At 43.3% G+C, this 26,672-nt stretch overlaps 1 protein-coding gene across 2 annotated transcripts in view; it reads left to right on the top strand.

Annotated features, from left to right (window-relative positions):
• DPP6 (dipeptidyl peptidase like 6) overlaps positions 1-26,672 on the top strand; it is a 1,686,142-nt gene that overhangs the window by 885,709 nt on the left and 773,761 nt on the right. The window contains exon 1 of one of the 2 annotated variants that reach the window (XM_040434144.1): positions 2,624-3,033. The exons of the other annotated variant lie outside the window; for it this stretch is intronic. Within the exon in view, the coding sequence (XP_040290078.1) occupies positions 2,977-3,033 (57 nt within the window). The 5' untranslated portion in view covers positions 2,624-2,976. Of the gene's footprint in view, positions 1-2,623; positions 3,034-26,672 lie in introns of those variants that run through there. 2 annotated transcript variants of the gene reach the window in all.

Here is a 26,672-nt window from a genome sequence, read left to right on the forward strand (position 1 = left end):
AAATCGGCATGTTTGGTACCCAGACCCGAACCCGGTCTTCTTTACAGAAGTTCGGGTTTGGGTTAGATGCTGTGTAGATTTTATTATTTTCCCTTATAACATTGGTTATAAGGGAAAATAATAGCATTCTTATTACAGAATGCTTAGTACAATAGGGCTGGAGGGGTTAAAAAAATAATAATAATAATTTAACTCACCTTAATCCACTTGTTCGCGCAGCCCGGTTTCTTTTCTGTCTTCTTCTTTGAGGAATAGGACCTTTGATGATGTCCCTGCGCTCATCACATGGTCCATCACATGTTCGTTAACCATGGTGATGGATAATGTGACGGACCATGTGATGAGTGTAGTGACGTCACCACAGGTCCTTTTCCTGTGCACAGCAAAGATGAAGACAGAAGAGAAGCCGGGCTGCGCGAACAAGTGGATTAAGGTGAGTTCAAAATTATTATTATTTTTTTAACCCCTCCAGTCCTATTGTACTATGCATTCTGTATTAATAATGCTATTATTTTCCCTTATAACCATGTTATAAGGGAAAATAATAATGATCGGGTCTCCATCCCGATCGTCTCAAAGCAACCATGCGCGAAAATTGAACCGTATCCGCACTTGCTTGCGGATGCTTGTGATTTTCACGCAGCCCCATTCACTTCTATGGGGCCTGCGTTGCGTGGAAAACGCACAAAATAGAGCATGCTGCGATTTTCACGCAACGCACAAGTGATGCGTGAAAATCACCGCTCATCTGCACAGCACCATAGAAATGAATTGGTCCGGATTCAGTGCGGGTGCAATGCGTTCACCTCACGCATTGCACCCGCGTGGAAATCTCGCCCGTGTGAAAGGGGCCTAAAAGTTCTCTTAGACAGGTTCTGAAAAATTAAGTAGCTCCCCAGGTTTCCTAATTTCAGAAAGTGAAGGGCTTTTATGGTTTTACAACTTAGGCTAGTTTCACACTAGCGGCGGGTGAACCGCCTGTCGGATCCGTGCTGCCGCTAGTGCATGCGTGCCTTTGGACTACCGCTCCGGCCCCATTGACTATAAAGGGGGCGGGCCGGAGTTCACCCGCCGGAACAGCCTGTCGGAGAAGGCTGCCACTAGTGTGGAAGTACCCTTAAAGAGGTTCTCTAAAGAGGTTTTAGTACTTAAAGGGGTATTCTAGTTATAACAAATGATCCCCTATCCACAGATTTATGGGTGGACTACCACTGGAATCCCCACTGATCACGAGCATGGGGACCACATAACGCTCAGTGCCCATGGATATGAACAGAGCGTCAGGCTGGGCATGCAAACTGCTGCTCTAGTCATCTCTGTGGGAGTTCTGGAAATAGCCGAGTACTCTTCTTGTGATCCTGCCACTGGAACCCCCACCAATCTAATAGTTAGCACCTACACGTATTCTGTGGATAGGGAATTATTTGTAACAACTGGAATACCTCTTTAATATATTGATTAGAGATAAGTAAAGAATTGGAAATATGATTCGGCTGCTTTGCCGAATTTTTACAAAAGAAAAAATTGCTTAGCGACGAATCACTTTGTCGTGAAGTGCATTTCTTTGTAAGTAGTGGGTGCAATGACAGTGAACATCGATTGCGCTGCTCCCCATCATTGTACACCTCAGATGCCGCATTCATCGCTGATTGCATCTGACTTTAATATTAAAGTGTAAAATAAAAGAAAAAATCATACTTACCTCATCCATTGGATCGCGAAGAGCCGGCCGCCGCCACCTTGGTCAAAGATCAAGGGCGAAATCTCGCGGGGCCCGTGGTGACATCATCATGTCCGCCGGCGTGTTGACGTCATACGTCACCATGCACAGGATTTCATGCGAGATCTTCAATCAAGATGGCGGCGTGGATGGATAAGTAAGTATGATTTTATTTAATTTTTCACCGCCATTCAGGGAAAATCAACAATAATATAGAAAGATAATCAACAATAATATAGATAGATAACAATGTCTTAATACATTTGAGAGCATTCGGCAGAGCCCCTTTACATCGCTAGTTGCTTAAAATATATCAATAAAGCAGAAAAAAAAAGAAAAGTGAGCAATAAATAACATGTGACCCGTATAACATAAATAACATGTAAAACGTATAGTAAAAAACATGTCTGGTGTTATTCTGCTTACTGCTGCAAAGAGCACATCTAATATTATACTTCATCACTTAACAAAAGCTACAAAAAGGCTAAAAAAGCAACAGAAGCAAAGTGACGCAATAAAATAATAGATAAAAAAAAAAATGAATCAAAACTCCGACATGAAGAAATGTATCAACTGCATTTACAGAATGGTTCTCAGAGGAACAACCTAGGAGCTCTCATTCCCGCACCGTGACATTAGACCTCCTGCGCATGATTTCATTGAACATCTCATCCTCGGCTCAGTTTTCTGACTTGACGTTTTTGGGCTCTCGGCGATAAAATGGCACAGTGCACGTTGTAGCCTTAAACTCTGTCCTCTTTCCCTATTCCAGAGCAACCAATGAGGCTGAGCCTTACATCTGGATGAGGGAAGCAAGTCCTAGAAGGGGAAGGCTGTGCTGCTACCTTTCTGCTGGCAGGGCTGCGGGCTGGTGCATGCTCTGTGAGCCTGACTATAGAAAGAGGAGGAGGGTGGAGTAGAGAAAAGGGAAGCAGGAGGGGGGCTACATCGCTAGGTTGTCTCCAAGCTATGCTGCTGCCAGTAGCAGGTTGCCAAGCAGTTATCATTGCTTCTGCGATGCAGAGACTGTTGCTAATTGTAAAGAGCCTTGCATCTTTTATTCTCCTCTGACTTGGGTTATTTTGTCCTCCGCGTTCCTTGCATGGGTCCTTTTTTTTTTTTTTTCTTTTTTTTTTTAACATGCTTCGAAATCGACTGCTGATTGTTGTGATGGAATAGTAACTCACTGGCTTTGGGGCATTTAACCAGACGGTAACATCACATAGACTACTGCGTTGGGTACAAGTGGGGAGATCATGACCACAGCTAAAGAACAGAATGCTCCCGTGAAATCGCAGCATCAGCAAGAGCAGGTAATACCGTTGCGATCTTTCTTTTATTACGTGGGAATTGTTTTTTTTGGGGAATGACATGCACTGGATAAGACTAGCGTACCACCTGAGTCAACCGTTAGGACTGCCTGAAGCTCAGTTCCGGAGCCTGCAGTTTTAGAGTTTGCTATTTTTAACGGATTGCTTCTTTTTATTCATTAATTATGTATAGCTACAGAATAGAAGGCTGGATAATTAAGCCGTCTCTTGTGTTTCCTTATATACATCCTTGGAGGGGGTTGGGGAGTCGCGGATGGGCTTTCGGAAGTTGCTGAATGGCTTTCGTAACTAGTGCTCCAGTGAAGAACATGAATTTAAAGCTGCAGCATGCACAGGGACTCCTCCAAGCATTAGGCACCAAGGGAGATGAGATGTCTGGGGCTTTGCCACGTTTCTCATTAGAACCTGGCGCTCTACATTTACTGGAGAGGATGTCCTGTAAACTTTTGCAGTTACGTGTTTGGAGATGCACCTACTGTAGATGTTCAGCACGTCACATGAGATGCAACCAGCCTTCGAAGGTTTAAGGCAGCCAACAGTTCAGGGAATCAGCAGTGTTCCTCACTGCTTTCTCCAGAGGAACATCAACATTTCTCTAAGGGTACGGTCACACTGTCAGGTTTCCAGTTGCAATTTTGGAATCCAAAATCAGGAGCGGATCATAAAAGGAGAAAAAGTATAAAGAATAGGTACTTCTCCTCTCTTTTTTTTTATTCTCTCCTGATTTTGGCTTCCAAAACTACATGAAGAAACCTGGACGTGTGGTGGAAGGACCCTAAAGGACTAAGATTCTCCTATTTCCTTAGGCTAAATGATTGCCCCCTCCAGTAATCAATAGTAAAAGGAATCTAAGACGAGAGTCAGAGAATATTCCTTAGGTCATGGATTTGTTCTCTGTCCAGTTTCATGATACTTGATATAGCGCATTGATCAACGGACAGGCGAGTGTATAACGATGTTTGCATTGATAGGATTATTTGAAAAGCGTGTTATGCATTGTGTATCAAATTCCTCTCCAGAAGTATAGAGTGTTTGCAGATGTGTCAGAGCTGTATTTGTTCAAGTAGCACTGCTGGGTTTGTCACATGACAATGTCAAGGAGGGTTGTTTGCGTTTTGCATAGGACTGCAGGTAGGGCTACAAAGTTTTTGGCACTGTGAGAGCACGGGGCATAAAAGGAAAAAATTGAACCCTGCTATATCTTGTTACAGTTTATATTATTATTCATTATCATTATCATAAATTTAGACAGGTAAAAACTCGACCCGGAAGGCTGAAACTCGCCCAAATTTATTTCAGCGGTCCACGTTGCTTTATAAATTTGGCTCAACTTACTAGACTTGCTTTTCTTCCTGATGCTATCTCTTGGTTGGCACGCTTTACATGGTCATGTCAACCAGAGATCAGCAAATTCCCTAAAATGTATTTTGATTCAGTCGAATCGACCGTTTGAGGTTAGATTTGGTCCGAATGAACTTGTATGACACAGTGAGGTCTCCTAGGACGGTACCCAACCCCTGTAAGCATTAGACAGCATTAGTAACTGGTAAGTGGCAGTGATGGATATGACTACGGCTAAACGGATGGTAGCGGGTGGTGACAAAAGTCCTGTTTAATAGCACACTGAATTTAGAAACGGTCCAAAAATGACCCCTTTTTGGTGGCAGTTGCCTTCATTTCTGTCTTCAGACCTATAAACTGGTGGCTGCCATTCCGAGCGTTTTGTGCGGGAACGAATCAAAAAAGTTTAGGCTTTGCAGAAATGTGTGACAAATTCAATTCAGAATGGATTTGTGCATCTCTAACGTCAATAATAAATCTGAAATCTTTTAGGGGCAGCCTCACAGCCGCGGATTGTGTTGCAGAATTTTCCGCAACCGAAAATCACCTCCATTCATTTGAATAAGGACAGAGAGCAGGTGGGTTTCTGCAAGCCCCATCCAGGTGAATAGACCTGATTTTCGGTTGCGGAAATTTCTGAGCCTCTTCTTATACACTTTTCAGAGTTTCCAAAGGCGCAAAAATGTCTAAAGACCAACGTAAATTAGGAGCAAGGCAAGGGCCGCTTATCTTAATAGCGACAATTGAGCAATTTACTTAAATGGGTTGTGTCACAAATCATATTCTACGTTTTTCAAACCAGCACCTCGATCTGAATACTTTGGTAATTGCATATAAATAAAAATTGAGTATAGTCAGTGAGCTATTCAATAAAATGTATCTGTATAGCGCCACCTGCTGTTTCTTCTTTCCCTTACTTTTTGGCCGTCTCACTGAGCTGGTTGAGCGCGCTCAGCTTACATCTTTAGCCTCCTCCAGCCATGTGTTCTGTTAGAAGCTGTAGCAGTTACATGGAGAGAGCTGCAGCAGAAGGGACACGCCCCCTGCCAGGCTGAGGATAATCTAGCAGAGCAACTGGAGCGGTGAATGGGGAGAGCTGTGAATCCAGGTCAGGTACGGGGCTGGTTCTGGCTTTGTTAGAAAGATATTGTCATGAACTATACTATAGTTTAGCATCAATCATGGTATTATCCCTTTAACTCAGTTCCCCCAATGAGATCTTAAAATAAAGGGTTAATGGTGAGACTGTGACCCCTGTACTGAAACAAAGGCTGCACTTGTACCAGGATGTGTGGGTATATGAAATTTGCATTACAATATGAATTAGTAAATTGTATGCGCCGCTACGCAAAAGCTAGAAAACGGAGCGACATCAAAAAGCTTTTCTCTCGCAGCACTCGGGAGCCCGACTTAAGTGAATACGAGCGTATTCCACTGTGTTCCTTCTGCTAAATACAATGTAGACATGCCTATTAAATCTATTTTAGGATGGAATTCATTGTGCATAATCCAGGGGTTATGCCAGAAAAATGTACGCGCTCAGCTACCTGAGACATTCGCTTGTCATGTGGAATCGCGCCTCTTAAAGGTAAAATGACTGTGGGGATAAGTTTTGCTAGAAGAGAACGGCAGCCCAGCGAGATGAAGTTTAGAGGCAGCTGCTTGTGTCACTTATTGTCAGCGTCCGCTCCCGTAGTCTGCATCTTATAGGGTACGTGGTAGGGGTTACACTGCCAAAAATGTGCAAAAAAAGCTAGCTGTTTCAGACCTTTCCCATTGACTTCAATGGGGAACACAGCGAAAATCCACTTGAAATAGGTAACAGGACACTTTTGAAGTGGATTGAAAACACCAGAAAAATAAATAAATAACCGCCATCATTTTGCTTATGGGTTACACTGTGGGAAAAAAAGCGCAAAATCACAGAAGACTTTAGACGTGTGAACGTACCCTAAGAATCTTTATATTTTCCAGAGTCTGTGACAATTGGTCTTTAAAGGGGTTTTCCCGGGAGTAGAACGATGATTATCTATCCTCAGGTCATCAAGAGGAGATTGGCAGGGTCCGTCTCCCTGCACCCCCACGGATCAGCTGTTTGAGGAGGCTGTGGATCTCCAGTGAGGGCCTCTTCCTAGGCCGGTGATGGCACCTTCTTCGGTCACACGGCCTATGTGCATCTCAGCCTCATTCAAGGGAATGACCCCTGCCAGCGAGCTGTGAGGAGGCCGCAGCACTCACTGGAGCGTCGCAGCCTCTTTAAATGACTGATCGGCGGGAGTGTCGGGAGTAGGATCCACACCAATCAGATATTGTTGGCCTATCCTGTGGATATATCATCAATATTCTACTCCCAGAAAACCCCTTTAATTTCAGGAACTACAGTTGGGGAACAAAGGGTTGAGCCATATGGTCCAAAGTTCCTGATCCATGGATGATATACAGATGCAGCCCAGCTCAATGTTAATTGACTTTTTTCAATAGCTTTTGTCATGAGATAACTGCCATGTGCTATCAGAGTCAATTATAGCTCAGCTACATCTGTATACAGTGTATATTCTTCATTAGATCATTATACAGGCTCGGACTGGCCCACAGGGGTACAGGGGAATCCCCCGGTGGGCCCTTGAGCAAGGTGGGCCCCTAGTCTCCCACCCCCTACACAAGTGGCACTACTTACTGCACTACATACATATATTCAACCAGCCTATGTTCATATAAAAAAACTTGTTAAATTATTTATTATATTTGAATGTATCCATATGGTGGGCCCCCAAAATGCATTTTACTGGTGGGCCCTAGGTACCCCATTCCGACACTGTCATTATATGCAAGTGATTTTTATTTAAGATCAAGATGAAAGTAAAAAACATCTTCCCCCAATCTGCCTTAATCTTGGTGACAACAGGGTCTCTATTCTGTAGCTTACGTTCCGGTTATATTCTGCTGTCCTATAGAAACCCTTTAAATGCATGTAGACATTGACTGGACTGGAAATTAAAGGGCGTCTGTCAGCAGATTTGTACCTATGACACTGGCTGACCTGTTACATGTGCGCTTGGCAGCTGAAGACATCTGTGTTGGTCCCATGTTCATATGTGCCCGCATTGCTGAGAAAAATATTGTTTTAATATATGCAAATGAGCCTCTAGGAGCAATGGGGGCGTTGCCGTTACACTTATAAGGATCTGCTCTCTCTGCAACTGCCACTCCCTCTGCACTTTGATTGACAGGGCCAGGCAGTGAAAATGTCAGCACACCTGCCTGGCCTTGTCAATCAAACTGCAGAGGGTGCAGCAGTTGCAGAGAAAGCAGAGTCTCTAGGTGTAATGGCAACTCCCCCGTTGCTCCTAGAGGCTCATTTGCATATATTAAAACTTCATTTTTCTCAGCCATATGGGCACATAGGAACATGTAACCAACTTAGATGTCTTCAGCTGCCAAGCACACATGTAACAGGTCAGCCAGTTTCATAGGTACAAATCTCCTGACAGGTGCCCTTTAAGGTGATCTCTACCTGATGCTGTATGACTAATATTCCTCCATGGTACACGTCTGCTGCATCCGATATAGTTTGTCTCCAGCATCCATAACGATCTTATCACACTCTTGAATAGGAATACATAATGGGGATTGTAGTACAGGAACATGGCTTTCTGTTCTGTATATTTCAGGTATGGATGGCACCTGCTCGATCAATCCTGAACCTGTGATATGATGGAGCGCTGTCAAGGCTATGGCTCCTCAGTGACCAGGACCTCAGTGAATATTGGTTTAAACATCATTACACGGTTAGGTGAACCGTAGGATGTTTCATGGGGTTTAGTCTTGTCACATGTGATGCTCGGAAGTTTTTTTTCGGCAGAATCCAATTTAGTCTGGAGAGCCTCTTGTTGAAACTTGGATGGGATGGGTATTTGTTCAGATGATTGATCTGAGTCCTTGGGGAAGGTCTTTCCACTCGGTTCACTTTTACTGACAGCTGCTTTCTTCCCCTTTTACCTTTCGTCATAGATATGATTATTTATCAATCTCGCTGTATTTTTGGGCATTGCTATGTGTTCTGTTATACCTAAGGTCTGTCCTAATTTTGGTAATATCTATTACATGGTTCTCAGGAATATTATTTACATATTACAGCAAATACCTTGTACTACTATTTACTTCTGATTATACAATTTAGTTTTAAATTGATTAATGATCCAAGGCAGGAAGCAGGGGAGAAGACGGTAAAGGGGATGTCCCATGAAAAATGTTTAAAATTTTTTAAATCAATACCTGGATGTGAATACTTTTCTAATTACATGTAATTAAACATTTTGTATAGCAGCTGAGATATTCAATAAAATGTATCGGTATAGCCCCACCTGCTGTTTGTTCTTTTCCTTATTTCTCTGTCCACCTAGTGAGGTTCTCGCACAGGCTCGGTTTCAAATGCTACTAGCTTTGTGTATTGTTAGAAGCTGTGAATGTTACAGTGAAAGAGATGACGTAGAAAGGACATGCCCCCTGAGCTGTGAGAGAAAGAGAAATGCAGCAGAAAGAGCACATACCCTGAGAAGGAACACCCCCCCCCCCCCCCCCTGAGCTTTGATAGGGAGAGAGATACAGCAGGAAGGACTCAACCCCTGAGTTATGGGGTCCTGAGAGAGAGAGCTGGGGCAGAAAGGAAATAACCCCTGAACTGTGAGAGAGAAAGAAAGCTACAGCAGAAAGGGCACATCTGCTGTGAAGGGACATGCCCCCTGAGCTGTAATAGGGAGAGAGATACAGCAGGAAGGACTCATCTCCTGTGAAGGGACATGCCCCCTGAGCTGTAATAGAGAGAGAGAGATACAGCAGGAAGGACTCATCTCCTGTGAACGGACATGCCCTCTGAGCTGTAATAGGGAGAGATACAGCAGGAAGGACTCATCTCCTGTGAACGGACATGCCCTCTGAGCTGTAATAGGGAGAGAGATACAGCAGGAAGGACTCATCTCCTGTGAACGGACATGCCCCCTGAGCTGTAATAGGGAGAGAGATACAGCAGGAAGGACTCATCTCCTGTGAACGGACATGCCTCCTGAGCTGTAATAGGGAGAAAGATACAGCAGGAAGGACTCATCTCCTGTGAACGGACATGCCCTCTGAGCTGTAATAGGGAGAGAGATACAGCAGGAAGGACTCATCTCCTGTGAACGGACATGCCCTCTGAGCTGTAATAGGGAGAGAGATACAGCAGGAAGGACTCATCTGCTGTGAAGGGACATGCCCCCTGAGCTGTAATAGGGAGAGAGATACAGCAGGAAGGACTCATCTCCTGTGAAGGGACATGCCCCCTGAGCTGTAATAGAGAGAGAGAGATACAGCAGGAAGGACTCATCTCCTGTGAACGGACATGCCCTCTGAGCTGTAATAGGGAGAGATACAGCAGGAAGGACTCATCTCCTGTGAACGGACATGCCCTCTGAGCTGTAATAGGGAGAGAGATACAGCAGGAAGGACTCATCTCCTGTGAACGGACATGCCCCCTGAGCTGTAATAGGGAGAGAGATACAGCAGGAAGGACTCATCTCCTGTGAACGGACATGCCCCCTGAGCTGTAATAGGGAGAAAGATACAGCAGGAAGGACTCATCTCCTGTGAACGGACATGCCCTCTGAGCTGTAATAGGGAGAGAGATACAGCAGGAAGGACTCATCTCCTGTGAACGGACATGCCCTCTGAGCTGTAATAGGGAGAGAGATACAGCAGGAAGGACTCATCTCCTGTGAAGGGACATGCCCCCTGAGCTGTAATAGGGAGAGAGATACAGCAGGAAGGACTCATCTCCTGTGAACGGACATGCCCCCTGAGCTGTAATAGGGAGAGATACAGCAGGAAGGACTCATCTCCTGTCAACGGACATGCCCCCTGAGCTGTAATAGGGAGAGAGATACAGCAGGAAGGACAGGGTTGGTTCTAGCTTTGTTAGAAAGACATTGTCTTGCACTATATGATATCTTATTTATTTATTTTTTTACATTAATCATGGGATAAACCCTTTCATATCCTGTATACCTCATGTGCACTAAAGGCTGTACACAATTTGTACATTGGCTAGTTCCCAAACATAAACCAAAACTTATGAGCCAAAAATATGTAAAATAATAATGTCTGTCCCTATGATACCAAATATCATTGTTCATGGGTTGTTTGGGAAGTGTAAGTATCTTACAGATGTATCATGTGCTGCTATAGGGCCCTTGGATAGTTTTTTTTTTGTATTTTTATGACTGTAGGAGTCTCAGTTTCTAACAACTGAAATCCAAATAGATTCTGCTTAAGTTCAGGGGGGCAAAGTAGAAAATTAAGGGATTGTCCACTCATTTTCTATTGATGGCCTAATATATAATATGTAGGGGTCTGACCTCCCGCACCCACAAATTAGTTGTTCTGTGGTGGCTCCTGAACTGCAGCGCTTCATCCATTGAGATGTGGATGGAACTGATTACTGCAGCACTGCTCCCATTAAAGTGAATGGGGGCAGTCCTGCAGCAAACAGTGGACAGAGCTGTGTAATTTGGATATACTGGCGCTGGAGCTAATGTAGAATAGCTGATTGGTGTAGGTGCAGATCGTGATCAGATATCACCTATCTTGAGGATAGGCCATCAATAGAAAAGTACTGGACAACCCCTTTAACCCAGTGGAAATGCGATATGTATGGTGATACTAATGTATAAAGGAAATGGTGTAAACACAAGAGCAGAGCTCACAGTGATGTAGTATCAGAGTAAATGTAGATGTGTTCTTTCAGCAGCAGCCAAATGGCGCTTTTATAAGTCCCTGTGATATATAAAAGGACTGTATAAACTAAGTTGACTTTTGTATACCCGAAAGGAATGTTGTTATATTTAACTCTTAATATATCGGACATGTATAGAAAGCAGGCTCCAACCAGATGACTGTCCACTCTGTCAGCTGCTTTCCTATACCTATACACATGGGTTACAGTGTGGTTGTCATATTGTTAATACTTATTGCTTTTCTAATTCTAAAATTCAGGTGTATTATAAAGTATAATACTGAGCCGTCCACCCTCCACTGTATATGAGAGCATAGATTATAGATAGATAGATAGATAGATAGATAGATAGATAGATAGATACTATAGATAGATACAGAAGATAGATAGATAGATAGATAGATAGATAGATAGATAGATAGATAGATAGATAGATAATAGATAGATAGAAATAGATATACATACGATAGCTGCAGCATGGCCCTATTCAAGTGAATGGAGCTGGCTATGTTCCCGGCACAGCAGGATGGCCATGATCAGTAAGGGTCCCAGGGATTGGGACCCATCATAAAGTGATGGCATATGTTAGTGATATGCCATCCCTTTATGAGACAGAAAAGAAATCCTTTACGGATGGTCAGAGTGGTTGTTTTTAGGCAGCACAAACAGTTACAACGACGTAGATGTGACAATCACAGAGTAGTGAATCGCACAAAGCTCTGCCTTCCATTAGAATCTTTGTGAGCAATTTCTACAATCCTTCAAGTCATCTTCTTCTTGGACAACGGTCTTTTACTTGTGGAAGATAACAGAAAACTATTGACAGTCCCTAATAGACATTCCATGAGCAGACTGTTATTTCAATACAGGAAAATCTATTTTAGTACAGATGCACATTATTCAGTCCACAAAGTATCTAGAAGAAATCCAGGCAAATTATATGTATTTCTTATGTATGAATGGCGCTTAAGTAAAATCATCGAGGAGTGGAAAAAAATTCTTTCATACTTTTTTTTCTCTTTCACTTGTCAATGTGTCATGATTTGACAGCTATTGATGCTTGTCATTTACTGTTAAACTGAGCAGCGACATCACATAGAAAGCGAAATCATAAAAAAAATATGGTTGTGCGAGCTTCTGGGTACAAAATTTTTTATCTGATTTACTATATTATCATATGCCATAGTGAGATATAGCAGAGCTGAGCAGGTCGCAAACTTTCTGGGACTCTGATTGTGTGATAGATTATAGCACATTATAGAAACTGCTATGGAGAAGCACAGATGGCACATTGTGATTTACCACAATTTGTGCCTAATGGTTAATTTCTACAGCTAGTTATATAGTGTAAACCAAGGCTGGTACATCTTCAAACTGTTAATATTGTCAGGCACACGTCACTCAAGCAACACTATGATTGCCTAGTGATTGAGGATGAGCGAACCCGTAGAAGTTCAGGTTCGCCTGGTTCGGCCGAACTTCAGGTCAAAGTTCGGGTTTGGGACCCGAACTTGACCCCGAACCCTATTGTAGTCAATGGTGACCCGAACTTCACTTTATTATTTTCCATTATAACATGGTTATATAGGAAAATAACAGCATTCTTATGAATGCAAAATAATATGGCCATTTAGGGGGTTAAAAAAACCTTACCTCATCCACTTGATCGCGCTGCAGCAGTGTCTTCTATCTTCATTCAGCAGGTCCTGCCAAAGGACCTGCAATGTGCGCGATGATGTCACTACTCTCTCCTACGTGGTGACGCCATCGCACACATAGCAGGTCCTATGGTTATATCGGAAAATAATGACATTCTTAAGACAGAATGCAAAAGAATATGGTCATTTATGGGTTAAAAAAAACCCTCACCTCATCCACTTGATCGTGCTGCAGCAGTCTCGTCTATCTTCATTCAGCAGGACCTGCCAAAGGACCTGTGATGTGCGCAATGATGTCACCACGTGGGAGAGAGTATGGACGTCATCATGCATCGTGTCCTTTGGCAGGTCCTGCTGAATGAAGATAGAAGAGACTGCTGCAGCGGGATCAAGTGGATGAGGTGAGGTTTTTTATTAACCCTTAAAATGGCCATATTCTTTTGCATTCTGTCTTAAGCATGTTTTTATTTTCCAATATACCATGTTATAATGGAAATTAATAAAATTACCCGAACACCGAACCCGAACCTGGACTTCAGTGAAAAAGTCTAGGTTCGGGTACCCAAACTCGCAAAGTTTGGTATGAACCCGAACTTTGCAGTTTGGGTTCGCTCATCCCTACTAATTTCACATCTGTGGCACAGCGCTCTGACAGGCTATTCCAGCAGAGTTCTCTGGATTCGGTATCCCTGGATACTGCTGGCCTGCGGAGGGACAGAAGCTACTTGGCAAAGATGCTGGGATGTGGCTGGACCAAAACCATGGGACTGTTCCGGCAGAGAGATGTACCACACATGTGAAAGTAGCCTAGCTTCAATACTATGTTCGGACAATCTTAGTACACGTCTCATGCATGCTTAGTGGTGTAGAAGAGAATTGCTAACTGAATATATTTCCTGCTACGGTGTTGCTTCATGATGGCGTTTCATGTGTGTGTCTTTCTGCTTCCTTCAATGATTATAAATAACGGTGTCTTTGGACCTTCCCGCTGGGTGACCAGTACTTAGTGTACTCATAAACACAACCCCTCTCCATATGCCTTTGGAATATCCATCCCATCCCCTTCTATGAGCCAGAAAATTGATAGCCATTCTTGTTCTTATGAGCCAGACCCATCAATTTTAGACATGGTCAATCATTCATTCCAAAACCCATGTAATCCAGTGGAAGTTCTTCAGAAGACCTCCCCTTTGATAAGAAGAAACCTTACCTAGACCTGACTTCTTTTAGTGACAGACTTAAAATAATCTTATCATGAGTGTATTTTCACCTCTTCTTTGAAAGGACCCCTATCCTAGAAGACTATTTTTAACTTCAAATTTGGTTGTCACTACCAAGAAGTTTTATACATGGGCCCCAGCTGTAGCTAGGGTTTTCTGTAGGCAATCTATAAACAGGGTAGGACAATTCACTATAAAGAGGGTTGTCTAAATTAAACAACTCTTTTTGCGCAGTCTCGAAGAGAGGGTATTACAGATTCTAATGAGATTTGCTCTATTAGTGGACATCTGGTTGCATCTTCCCTTCTGGTTCCACCTTTCCTGATTTGGAATCTACATCTCTACAACAAGCCCCCTACTACTGACCAAAGAAAGTGCCCTCTGAGTTATACAATTGACAGCTTGCTAGAAATTCATTTCTACATTCGTATTAAAATTCTACAAAACTGAATCTAATTGTGAGATATGTTCATGTTGAGTAATTGACATCTTTTAGTAATAAACTCTAAGCAGCTACCAAGTGCTTTAATGTACAAGTACAGGACCCAGCAGGGTGGTTTTCTTAGAACATCTTCAGCATTATTTCCTAACATAAAAGCCATCCGTAGGCTACATGTATGAAAGTCTAGGCAGGACATTGCATGAGATGCTCCCACATTCATTCCTCACCCTACTGTGCTCTATTCAGGAATGATTTCTAAATGGTAGAAGACTGATGTAAGATTTTTAACTTTATATAGTAGCAGAAAAAGGACGATTCCAGATCCCTGTGATGACATTATTATGGTTGCTCTGTAAGTCTAATACTATATAGTTATATGGTAATCATGTAAAATCATTCTATAGAAATCAATGCAAAGACACATTAAAAAGTCAAGTGGCTATTTTAAGTATACAATAGCACATTGATCCAAGAGGATGACTTGACAATAACTTAACGGGGATATGCCATGATTGATGTAAAAAATGAGAATCAGACAGACATCACATAGACAATCTATTCCTAACAAAGCTAGAACCAGCCCTGTACTTCACATGGAACCACAGATCTTTCCATACATAGCTGCTAGATTGATTTCATGCTGGCAGCTCGGGGGGCACGTACTTTCTGCTACAACTACCTCCCTGTAACTGCCACAGCTTCTAACAGGTGTGGCTAGTGACAGTTGAAGATTTAAGCTGAGCACGTGCGACCACCTCAGTGAGGTGGACAAGAAATAAGGGAACGAGTAATTAGCAGGTGGCGCTATAAAGATACATTTTATTGAATAGCTCAGTGGCTACACTTAATTTTTTATTGCATGCAATTACTAAAGTATTCAGATCCAGGTGCTGTTTTAAAATATGCAGAATATTTTGTTGGTGGAAAAATCCCTTTAAGTCACTGTCGCTAATGATAGGGTTGTAGGTATAGGAAGTGAAAAGGTGACAGCCTGGGTGCCCAAAGGAATCCCTCTGCTACAAAAGAAGATATTAGCATTATAGGCGTCACATGGTAGGTGGGAAGTCCTATTTGCGCTAGGGTTTTGCGACCAATGTCTACTCAATATAGCCTATTCTACAATATGGCTTCCAAGAGGAAGATGGATGTTGAGGTACTGTTTGACTGCTCAGTCAGTCAAGCATCAATTACCAGTCTCAGCCAGAGATTGGCTGGATAGTATTTCTTTCGTATTGATGGGGACCGGGAAATAGAAGACTAAGGAAGGACCAGGGAAGCAGCAGAACGGGAATGGTGGGGGGTCAGTGGTTGTCATTTTCTTTTTTTTAATTACTGCCCAGGCAGCCTCTTTAAACTGACTCTGAAAAAATGATAGCTCTGATCCTATGGTTAATATGAATTTATTGTCGCTGGTGAATGACCCCCATGTATCCATAATGTATCAATCTGGATCAAAGTGATGCAAAATCTTCTAGAGCATGGAAGGGAAACCTGCAGGTCCCGACCCTGTGCCAAGATACACGTAATTATTTCTTAACCACCTCCGGACCGCCTAACGCAGGATTGCGTTCCGGAGGTGGCAGCGCTGCGCAGAGTCACGCATATACGCGTCATCTCGCGAGACGCGAGATTTCGCTCAAAGCCGGCCCGCGCATGCGCATCGCGGGCCGGCAAAATTAAAAGAAGTATTTCGTCACCAGCCTGCCAGCAACGATCATTGGCTGGCAGGCTGGCGATTTTCAAAAAATCCAATCCAAAGTCATATAACAGATCATATTAGTAAATATGATCTGTTATATGGCTTGTCTGCTCCTGTGCTGGTCCTTTTCGTCGGTTGGATCCAGCACAGGAGCAGACTGAACTGTGAGTACACCAAACACTACACCTTAGCCCCAGATCACCCACCTGCACCCCAATTAACCCTTTGATCACCCCTTTGATCGCCCCTGTCAATCACTAGTGAAAGGAAAAAAAGTGATCAGTGTAAACTGTCACTTTTTTTTTTTCACTGGTATTGGCTGTTAGGTTTTAGGGATAGTTTAGGCCCCTTGGTTAGGTAGTTAGCGTCAGTTAGCGCCCACCCCACCGCACCGCAGTCACTTTTATTCGCTGTTTAGCGTATCGCTAATCAGCATTTGTACTTTTATAGTATCTGTAAGTGATCAAAACTGATCACGGTCAGATCTATAATAGTATTAGTGTCACCTTAGCTCGCCCTCCACCCAAAACGCAGTGTTTGCCCGATCAGGCCTGATCGGTCGCCCACACGTGCGTTCACCCACGCCCGCCCCACCGCAGTGACAAAAAATTATTATTTTTTGATCACTGCACATTCATTTTACACGCACTGCGGCGATAAAAAAATCAGTTTTGATATTTTTTATCAACCGCAGCAGCCTCCGGTACTTCGCTAGCCTCCCCTTTGTAAGACAGGTTTGCTTTTTTTCTTGGGTAGTCTCAGGGAATACCCCTAAATTTAGTAGTCCAAAATGTCAAACAGGGGGTATTCTTCTGAAGAGGCCTACAGGATTCTGACCCAGTCGGATGAGGAGTGGGAACCCTCATCTGACGAATCTAGCGGGTCAGAATATGAACCTGTGGAAAGCAGTGGCTCTCTGACCCAAAGTTCGGACGAGGAGGTGGAGGTCCCTGGCAGCACCAGGCGTACCCGGCCCCATGTCGCTAGACCACAGGTTACGCAGGATCCGCTTCAAGAGCAGCAGAGTGGGGCTGTCGCTGCCGGATCACGTGGTGAGGCATACACCAGCAGCGCAGCCCTTCCTGGACCTAGTACCAGCACTGCCGTACAACCTGGTGAAGTAGCGAGCACCAGAAGGGCAGTTGAAGCTGGTACGGTGGCACGTGCAATAGTTACCCCGTCGCAGCCACCGCAAAGACGGGCCCGTAGAGCCCCTAGAGTCCCTGAGGTGCTGGCAAATCCTGATTGGCAGTCACCAACTTCAGCCGCACCAGTAGTTCCCCCTTTCACCGCCCAGTCTGGAGTTCGGGTTGAGACGGCTCAAATCGGTTCGGCCCTGGGATTTTTTGAGCTGTTCTTGACTGCGGAGCTCTTGGACTTAGTCGTGGCAGAGACCAACCAGTATGCCACACAATTTATAACCGCTAACCCGGGAAGCTATTATGCCCAGCCTTTCCGGTGGAAACCAGTCCAAGTTTCCGAGCTTAAAATTTTTTTGGGCCTTCTCCTCAACATGGGCCTGACAAAAAAGCATGAATTGCGGTCATATTGGTCAACGCACCCAATTCATCACATGCCCATGTTCTCTGCTGCTATGTCCAGGACACGATTTGAGACCATCCTACGTTTTCTGCATTTTAGCGACAATACCACCTCCCGTCCCAGAGGCCACCCTGCTTTTGACCGGCTCCACAAAATTCGGCCCCTCATAGACCATTTCAACCTGAAATTTGCAGATTTGTATACCCCTGAGCAAAACATCTGCGTAGACGAGTCCCTAATACATTTTACCGGGCGCCTTGGCTTCAAACAATACATCCCAAGCAAGCGTGCCCGGTATGGGGTCAAATTGTATAAGCTCTGTGAAAGGGCCACAGGCTATACCCACAAATTTCGGATCTATGAGGGAAAAGATCAGACCCTGGAGCCGGTCGGTTGCCCTGACTACCTGGGGAGCAGTGGGAAGACAGTCTGGGACTTGGTGTCACCCTTATTCGGCAAGGGGTACCATCTTTATGTGGACAATTTCTACACAAGTGTGGCCCTCTTTAGGCATTTGTTTCTAGAACGGATTTGCGCCTGTGGCACCATGCGAACTAGTCGCGTGGGCTTCCCCCAACGGCTTGTAACCACCCGTCTTGCAAGGGGGCAGAGGGCTGCCTTGTGTAACGAAGAACTGCTCGCGGTGAAATGGAGAGACAAGCGTGACGTTTACATGCTCTCCTCCATTCACGCAGACACGACAATCCAAATTGAGCGAGCAACCCGTGTCATTGAAAAGCCCCTCTGTGTCCACGACTATAATGCGCTCATGGGAGGGGTGGACTTCAATGACCAGATGTTGTCTCCGTATTTAGTTTCCCGCAGAACCAGACGCTGGTATAAGAAGGTGTCTGTATATTTAATTCAATTGGCGCTCTACAATAGTTTTGTTCTCTACAGTAAGGCTGGGAGAACAGGATCCTTCCTCAAATTCCAGGAAGAGATCATCGAGAACCTCCTTTACCCAGGAGGTTCCGTGGCCCCATCCACCAGTGTAGTTAGCCGTCTACACGAGCGACATTTCCCCAGTGTCGTTCCTGGTACCTCAACCCAACCGTCACCCCGAAAAAGATGTCGTGTCTGTAGCAGGAGTGGAATAAGGCGTGACACCCGCTATTTCTGTCCTGACTGTGCTGACCACCCTGCCCTATGCTATGGAGAGTGTTTCCGGAAGTACCACACACAGGTACACTTAGCATAGGGATCACATCTCACCAGGACAGGCACACAGGGCTATTAGGGCCCATTCACTCACAGCTGCTGCAAACCTCTCCTTTCACCTGGGATAAAGTGCATAATGTACTTCGCCACATCTTTGGGCGATTTGCGCTTTGCACATTGTCCCATGGGGAAGGAGAGGTTTGTTCTATAAAAGGTAAAAAAAACTAAACAAAAAAAAAAATACCGGTAAGTAAAAAAGTTAAATGTTCAGTTAAAAAAGTTTAAAAAAAGTTTCTATGTTCTGTTCAACAGTTAATAAAGTTATTGCTTTGCGGCCTGGTTTTTTCTTTTTTGTTTTGTTTTTTTTACCTTTCAGGTGGACCAACCGATCGACTAGCTGCAGCACTGATGTGCATTCGGACAGAAGCATTGCGCTGCTGTCAGATTACACGCAAGTCGGTGTATGCGGCGCTGCAAGACGAGATTTCTCCTCTGCAGTAAAAGATACGTTTGCCGAGGCATATGAGCTGAGGAGGTGGCGGTGTTCATATACTTTGGCAAACACTTTGTATATATAAAAAAAAAAATCCCGGCAATGATTTATTCATCCACATCGATTGATGTGAATGGAGAAATCTGGTTTGCCAGGGCATACGAGCTGAAGTGGGTATGGATGTTGGGCGGAGCTCCTATGTCCTGGCAGACGCCTTTCCCCTCCTTTTTCTTTTTTTGGCAGAGATTTTTTCATCCACATTGATCGATGCGAATGAAGAAATCTGTGCCGTTCATTTTTTTCTTTCAGCCCAGAGGCTGAACGGAAAAAAAAAATCTCATTACCCGTATGCTCAATATAAGGAGAATAGCAGAAACTCCTAATGCTGGGCATACATGTAATGATTGCGGAGACCCTCAAATGCCAGGGCAGTACAAACACCCCACAAATAACACCATTTTGGAAAGAAGACACCCCAAGGTATTCGCTGAGGGGCATATTGAGTCCATGAAAGATTGAAATTTTTGTCCCAAGTTAGCGGAAAGGGAGACTTTGTGAGAACAAAATCAAAAAAATCAATTTCCGCTAACTTGTGCCAAATTTTTTTTTTTTCAATGAACTCGCCATGCCCCTCATTGAATACCTTGGGGTGTCTTCTTTCCAAAATGGGGTCACATGTGGGGTATTTATACTGCCCTGGCATTTTAGGGGCCCCAAAGCGTGAGAAGAAGTCTGGTATCCAAATGTCTAAAAATGCCCTCCTAAAAGGAATTTGGGCACCTTTGCCCACCTAGGCTGCCAAAAAGTGTCACACATGTGGTATCTCCGTATTCAGCAGAAGTTGGGGAATATGTTTTGGGGTGTCATTTTACATATACCCATGCTGGGTGAGATAAATATCTTGGTCAAATGCCAACTTTGTATAAAAAAAATGGGAAAAGTTGTCTTTTGCCAAGATATTTCTCTCACCCAGCATGGGTATATGTAAAAAGACACCCCAAAACACATTCCCCACCTTCTCCTGAGTACGGAGATACCAGATGTGTGACACTTTTTTGCAGCCTAGGTGGGCAAAGGGGCCCACATTCCAAAGAGCACCTTTCGGATTTCACAGGTCATTTACCTACTTACCAGACATTAGGGCCCCTGGAAAATGCCAGGGCAGTATAACTACCCCACAAGTGACCCCATTTTGCAAAGAAGACACCCCAAGGTATTCCGTGAGGGGCATGGCAAGTTCCTAGAATTTTTTATTTTTTGTCACAAGTTAGTGGAAAATGATGATTTTTATTTTTTATTTTTTTTTCATACAAAGTCTCATATTCCACTAACTTGTGACAAAAAATAAAAATTTCCATGAACTCACTATGCCTATCAGCGAATACCTTGGGGTCTCTTCTTTCCAAAATGGGGTCACTTGTGGGGTAGTTATACTGCCCTGGCATTCTAGGGGCCCAAATGTGTGGTAAGGAGTTTGAAATCAAATTCAGTAAAAAATGACCTATGAAATCCAAAAGGTGCTCTTTGGAATGTGGGCCCCTTTGCCCACCTAGGCTGCAAAAAAGTGTCACACATCTGGTATCCCCGTACTCAGGAGAAGTTGAGGAATGTGTTTTGGGGTGTCTTTTTACATATACCCATGCTGGGTGAGATAAATATCTTGGTCAAATGCCAACTTTGTATAAAAAAATGGGAAAAGTTGTCTTTTGCCAAGATATTTCTCTCACCCAGCATGGGTATATGTAAAATGACACCCCAAAACACATTCCCCACCTTCTCCTGAGTACGGAGATACCAGATGTGTGACACTTTTTTGCAGCCTAGGTGGGCAAAGGGGCCCATATTCCAAAGAGCACCTTTCGGATTTGACAGGTCATTTTTTTCAGAATTTGATTTCAAACTCCTTACCACACATTTGGGCCCCTAGAATGCCAGGGCAGTATAACTACCCCACAAGTGACCCCATTTTGGAAAGAAGACACCCCAAGGTATTCCGTGAGGGGCATGGCAAGTTCCTAGAATTTTTTATTTTTTGTCACAAGTTAGTGGAAAATGATGATTTTTTTTTTTTTTTTTTTTTTCATACAAAGTCTCATATTCCACTAACTTGTGACAAAAAATAAAAACTTCCATGAACTCACTATGCCCATCAGCGAATACCTTGGGGTGTCTTCTTTCCAAAATGGGGTCACTTGTGGGGTAGTTATACTGCCCTGGCATTCTAGGGGCCCAAATGTGTGGTAAGGAGTTTGAAATCAAATTCTGAAAAAAATGACCTGTCAAATCCGAAAGGTGCTCTTTGGAATATGGGCCCCTTTGCCCACCTAGGCTGCAAAAAAGTGTCACACATCTGGTATCTCCGTACTCAGGAGAAGGTGGGGAATGTGTTTTGGGGTGTCATTTTACATATACCCATGCTGGGTGAGAGAAATATCTTGGCAAAAGACAACTTTTCCCATTTTTTTATACAAAGTTGGCATTTGACCAAGATATTTATCTCACCCAGCATGGGTATATGTAAAAAGACACCCCAAAACACATTCCTCAACTTCTCCTGAGTACGGGGATACCAGATGTGTGACACTTTTTTGCAGCCTAGGTGGGCAAAGGGGCCCACATTCCAAAGAGCACCTTTTGGATTTCATAGGTCATTTTTTACTGAATTTGATTTCAAACTCCTTACCACACATTTGGGCCCCTAGAATGCCAGGGCAGTATAACTACCCCACAAGTGACCCCATTTTGGAAAGAAGAGACCCCAAGGTATTCGCTGATGGGCATAGTGAGTTCATGGAAGTTTTTATTTTTTGTCACAAGTTAGTGGAATATGAGACTTTGTATGAAAAAAAAAAAAAAAAAAAAAATCATAATTTTCCACTAACTTGTGACAAAAAATAAAAAATTCTAGGAACTCGCCATGCCCCTCACGGAATACCTTGGGGTGTCTTCTTTCCAAAATGGGGTCACTTGTGGGGTAGTTATACTGCCCTGTCATTCTAGGGGCCCAAATGTGTGGTAAGGAGTTTGAAATCAAATTCTGAAAAAAATGACCTGTCAAATCCGAAAGGTGCTCTTTGGAATATGGGCCCCTTTGCCCACCTAGGCTGCAAAAAAGTGTCACACATCTGGTATCTCCGTACTCAGGAGAAGGTGGGGAATGTGTTTTGGGGTGTCATTTTATATATACCCATGCTGGGTGAGATAAATATCTTGGTGAAATGCCAACTTTGTATAAAAAAATGGGAAAAGTTGTCTTTTGCCAAGATATTTCTCTCACCCAGCATGGGTATATATAAAATGACACCCCAAAACACATTCCCCACCTTCTCCTGAGTACGGAGATACCAGATGTGTGACACTTTTTTGCAGCCTAGGTGGGCAAAGGGGCCCATATTCCAAAGAGCACCTTTCGGATTTGACAGGTCATTTTTTTCAGAATTTGATTTCAAACTCCTTACCACACATTTGGGCCCCTAGAATGCCAGGGCAGTATAACTACCCCACAAGTGACCCCATTTTGGAAAGAAGAGACCCCAAGGTATTTCGTTATGGGCATAGTGAGTTCATAGAAGTTTTTATTTTTTGTCACAAGTTAGTGGAATATGAGACTTTGTAAGAAAAAAAAAAAAAAAAAAAAAAAATCATCATTTTCCGCTAACTTGTGACAAAAAATAAAAAGTTCTATGAACTCACTATGCCCATCAGCGAATACCTTAGGGTGTGTACTTTCCGAAATGGGGTCATTTGTGGGGTGTTTGTACTGTCTGGGCATTGCAGAACCTCAGGAAACATGACAGGTGCTCAGAAAGTCAGAGCTGCTTCAAAAAGCGGAAATTCACATTTTTGTACCATAGTTTGTAAACGCTATAACTTTTACCCAAACCATTTTTTTTTTACCCAAACATTTTTTTTTTATCAAAGACATGTAGAACTATAAATTTAGAGCAAAATTTCTATATGGATGTCGTTTTTTTTGCAAAATTTTACAACTGAAAGTGAAAAATGTCATTTTTTTGCAAAAAAATCGTTAAATTTCGATTAATAACAAAAAAAGTAAAAATGTCAGCAGCAATGAAATACCACCAAATGAAAGCTCTATTAGTGAGAAGAAAAGGAGGTAAAATTCATTTGGGTGGTAAGTTGCATGACCGAGCAATAAACGGTGAAAGTAGTGTAGGTCAGAAGTGTAAAAAGTGGCCTGGTCTTTCAGGGTGTTTAAGCACTGGGGGCTGAGGTGGTTAAAGTCTAAAAATTGGGCCCTCTAATGAATAGCTCTAATGAGAGTCGTCAGTATTCACTGACGTTTATCTCCACACACAAGGTTCCTTCCATCGGTTTATTTCTGGCATTTGCATACAATTGTGTATTTTGTTCTACACTGAGTTTTATTGATTTGCAAATGGTTTTCCAGCATTCAGCATATTAGAGAAGTGTAAAAGCTCATTAATGAGCACAATAACCACTAAACATTGGAGGCTGCAGCAGGAGTGAAGTTTTACAGCCTTGTAAGACCTGATTGTAAACATACAAGGGTACGGCTGACCCCATTTCACTCATTATCAGTCCTGCCGTGGAGACAAAAATACAGAATGGACACAGTTTATAAAAGGAACCTGTCACCGGGAGATTGACTGTAGAACCACAATGCCATGTAGGGCTAGCTCAGCTTTATTCTGGAGAAAAAGAACTCTTAATCCATATGTAAAGCCTCATGCGCACGTCCGTGGAACACGGTCCGTGTGATACCGGCCTGGATTTCTTCTGAGTGCAGGAGCGCACGGCGTCATTGGTTGCTATGGCGTCGTGCGCTTCTTGCTGCCGCCGCAGTACACTAATACACTGTTATGATCTTTACTGCGGGGGCAGCTGGAAGCGCACGCCGTCATAGCAACCAATGACGCCGTGCGCTCCTGCACTCAGAAGAAATCCAGGCCGGTATCACACGGACCGTGTTCCACGGACGTGTGCATGAGGCTTAAAGGAGTAGATATGTGCACCAAGGGTGGACCAAGAAACTCTGCGCACCCCTACTCCTCCTGCTTTCTGTCCCAGCCCTTCCCCCTCTTTCATGACAGTGCCAGGCGAGATGACTATACAGGAACCTGACCCTGTCAAGATGAGATGAAGAAGAAGAAACAAGGAAGCACAGAGTGGCTTGGGTCCTCCCTTGGTGCACTTAACTGCTCATTTGCATATGGATTTAAAGTATCTTTTCTCCAGAATAAGACAACGTATTGCTAAGTAAAATATATCATCACATTCGGCTGAGGTAGCCCAACAAGGCATTGTCTGGTTTATCAGTGCATTTCCTGGTGATTAGGGATGAGAGAACCCGTGGTTCACCAGGTTTGGCCGAACTTCAGGTCAAAGTTCTGGTTCGGGACCCGAACTTGACCCCGAACCCAAACTCCATTGAAGTCAATGGGGTCACGAACTTCACTTTATTATTTTCCGTTATAACATGGTTATATCGGAAAATAATAGCATTCTTATGACAGAAAGCAAAACAATATGGCCATTTAGGGGTTAAAAAAAACTCACCTCATCCACTTGATCGCGCTGTAGTAGCTTCTTCTATCTTCACTAAACAGGACGTGCCAAAGGACCTGCAATATGCGTGATGATGTCACCACGTGGGAGAGCGCGGTGACGCCATGTTATAAGGGAAAACAATAAAATCACCCGGACTTTGCATAGTCAAAAATGTTCAACTCACCTTTCACTTTTTATTACAGTTCTGCTATATACAATTTTTATTTTATTTTATATATCTTTTACCTCCATATCATATTTGTGACATATGGGTGTGTTTTCTCTCCTGTGATCAGTGTCAGACTGGCAACCAGAGTACCAGAGGATCCTCCAGTGGGCCCAGGCTCTGATGCCATAGTGGACCCCAAAGGGCCAGGATTTAAAAAAAAAAAACTATTGTGGCTGCCTCTGGAGCAAATCATTTGCCACTAGGGTGTTTTCTTTTAATTAAAACCTTTATCAGACTTTATTGATGGATAAGGGTTTTGGGCATAATTTCCTCTGGTGAGCCCAAGGAGGCCCTATTGCGAAACTTACTGTGGTCACTGGGGGAAGTAGATTATGGCCAGACATTGTCCCCTCTGTGAGCACTGAGGGGTATATGTAGTACTAAATATTGTAGCAACCATTCAGATGAGCAGTGGGCAGGCCAGATCCATAAGAGCAGGAGCCATGGTTCTCCATTCTGCCTCATAGAGGGGGATCATAAGTAAGCCAGTTCAATCAATGGGATAAGACCAGCTTGTATGTTTACTGTATGGCAAGTCTAGGGTGGAGGGCAAATTAGAAGCATAATGACCCAAAATATATGCTACATGATTAATTATGGGTATATTGTATGGAAAATTATGGATTTTAATGATGTACATGAGACACTTTCTTTGATACACTCGTCCCACTTTTCCATAATGAATGGATTTATCTGGATATACTTCATTAGATTCAAGCCTTATGAGATGAGATGTTTGAAACTCTGCACACTTAATAGGCTTTCCCTGACATACCACATAGTCCCCTAGTGACTTTGTCATGGAAATTTAAATCATATCATTTATTTCATTCATATAGTTAATTGCATTTGACAATTATTTCCTAGGAATGTTTTATCCCTAACTAGATATCTAGATTTATGAAGCTTGTTACATCAATTTGTTCCATGTGGAAGAGCTGCAATGTACCGGTCTCGCTAATATTTTCAGAACAGATCTGCTAGAAGAGCAGAGTGGCCACTTGTTCTTTATATGTGTATATGTTTTCTTTATATCTTTATATATACCATAGGTTGCTGTTTATTGTAGCCAGTATTCTGCCTAATGCAGCAGACAGTATGACATATATCTTATTTGATAGTCAGCTGCAGGGAAGCCTGGGTGAATAGGATTACCTTGTGGTTGTGTTTTCCATATTTGCTATGATATTATTGGATTTTTGGATTCCAACAGCTTCTTTGACATTATTAAAACAGAAGGGACATGTGGCACTGAATCCAAGGAGAATAGCTTTGCAATACAGCATCTGATAAATGTGATGAGTGGGGACTTGAGGAGGGAAGTGCTGGGGTGGAGGGGTGGTCACTGGAGACACTCCTTATGGTGGCCCGATGTGGTGTTAGTAAGGCATAGTGCAGCCTGCTGTACTTATAAAATTGGGTTGTGGGATGGGTAAATAGACACCAAAACAGAGAGAACTTACAGTTGATCTTTACTTGCACAATAAGATTTTTCACTTCATATACACAGAGGTTCCGGTTCTCTTACAACAAACAGT

The sequence above is a fragment of the Bufo bufo genome, chromosome 5 (genome assembly GCF_905171765.1).
Source record: "Bufo bufo chromosome 5, aBufBuf1.1, whole genome shotgun sequence".
NCBI classification, from domain to species: Eukaryota; Metazoa; Chordata; class Amphibia; order Anura; family Bufonidae; genus Bufo; species Bufo bufo.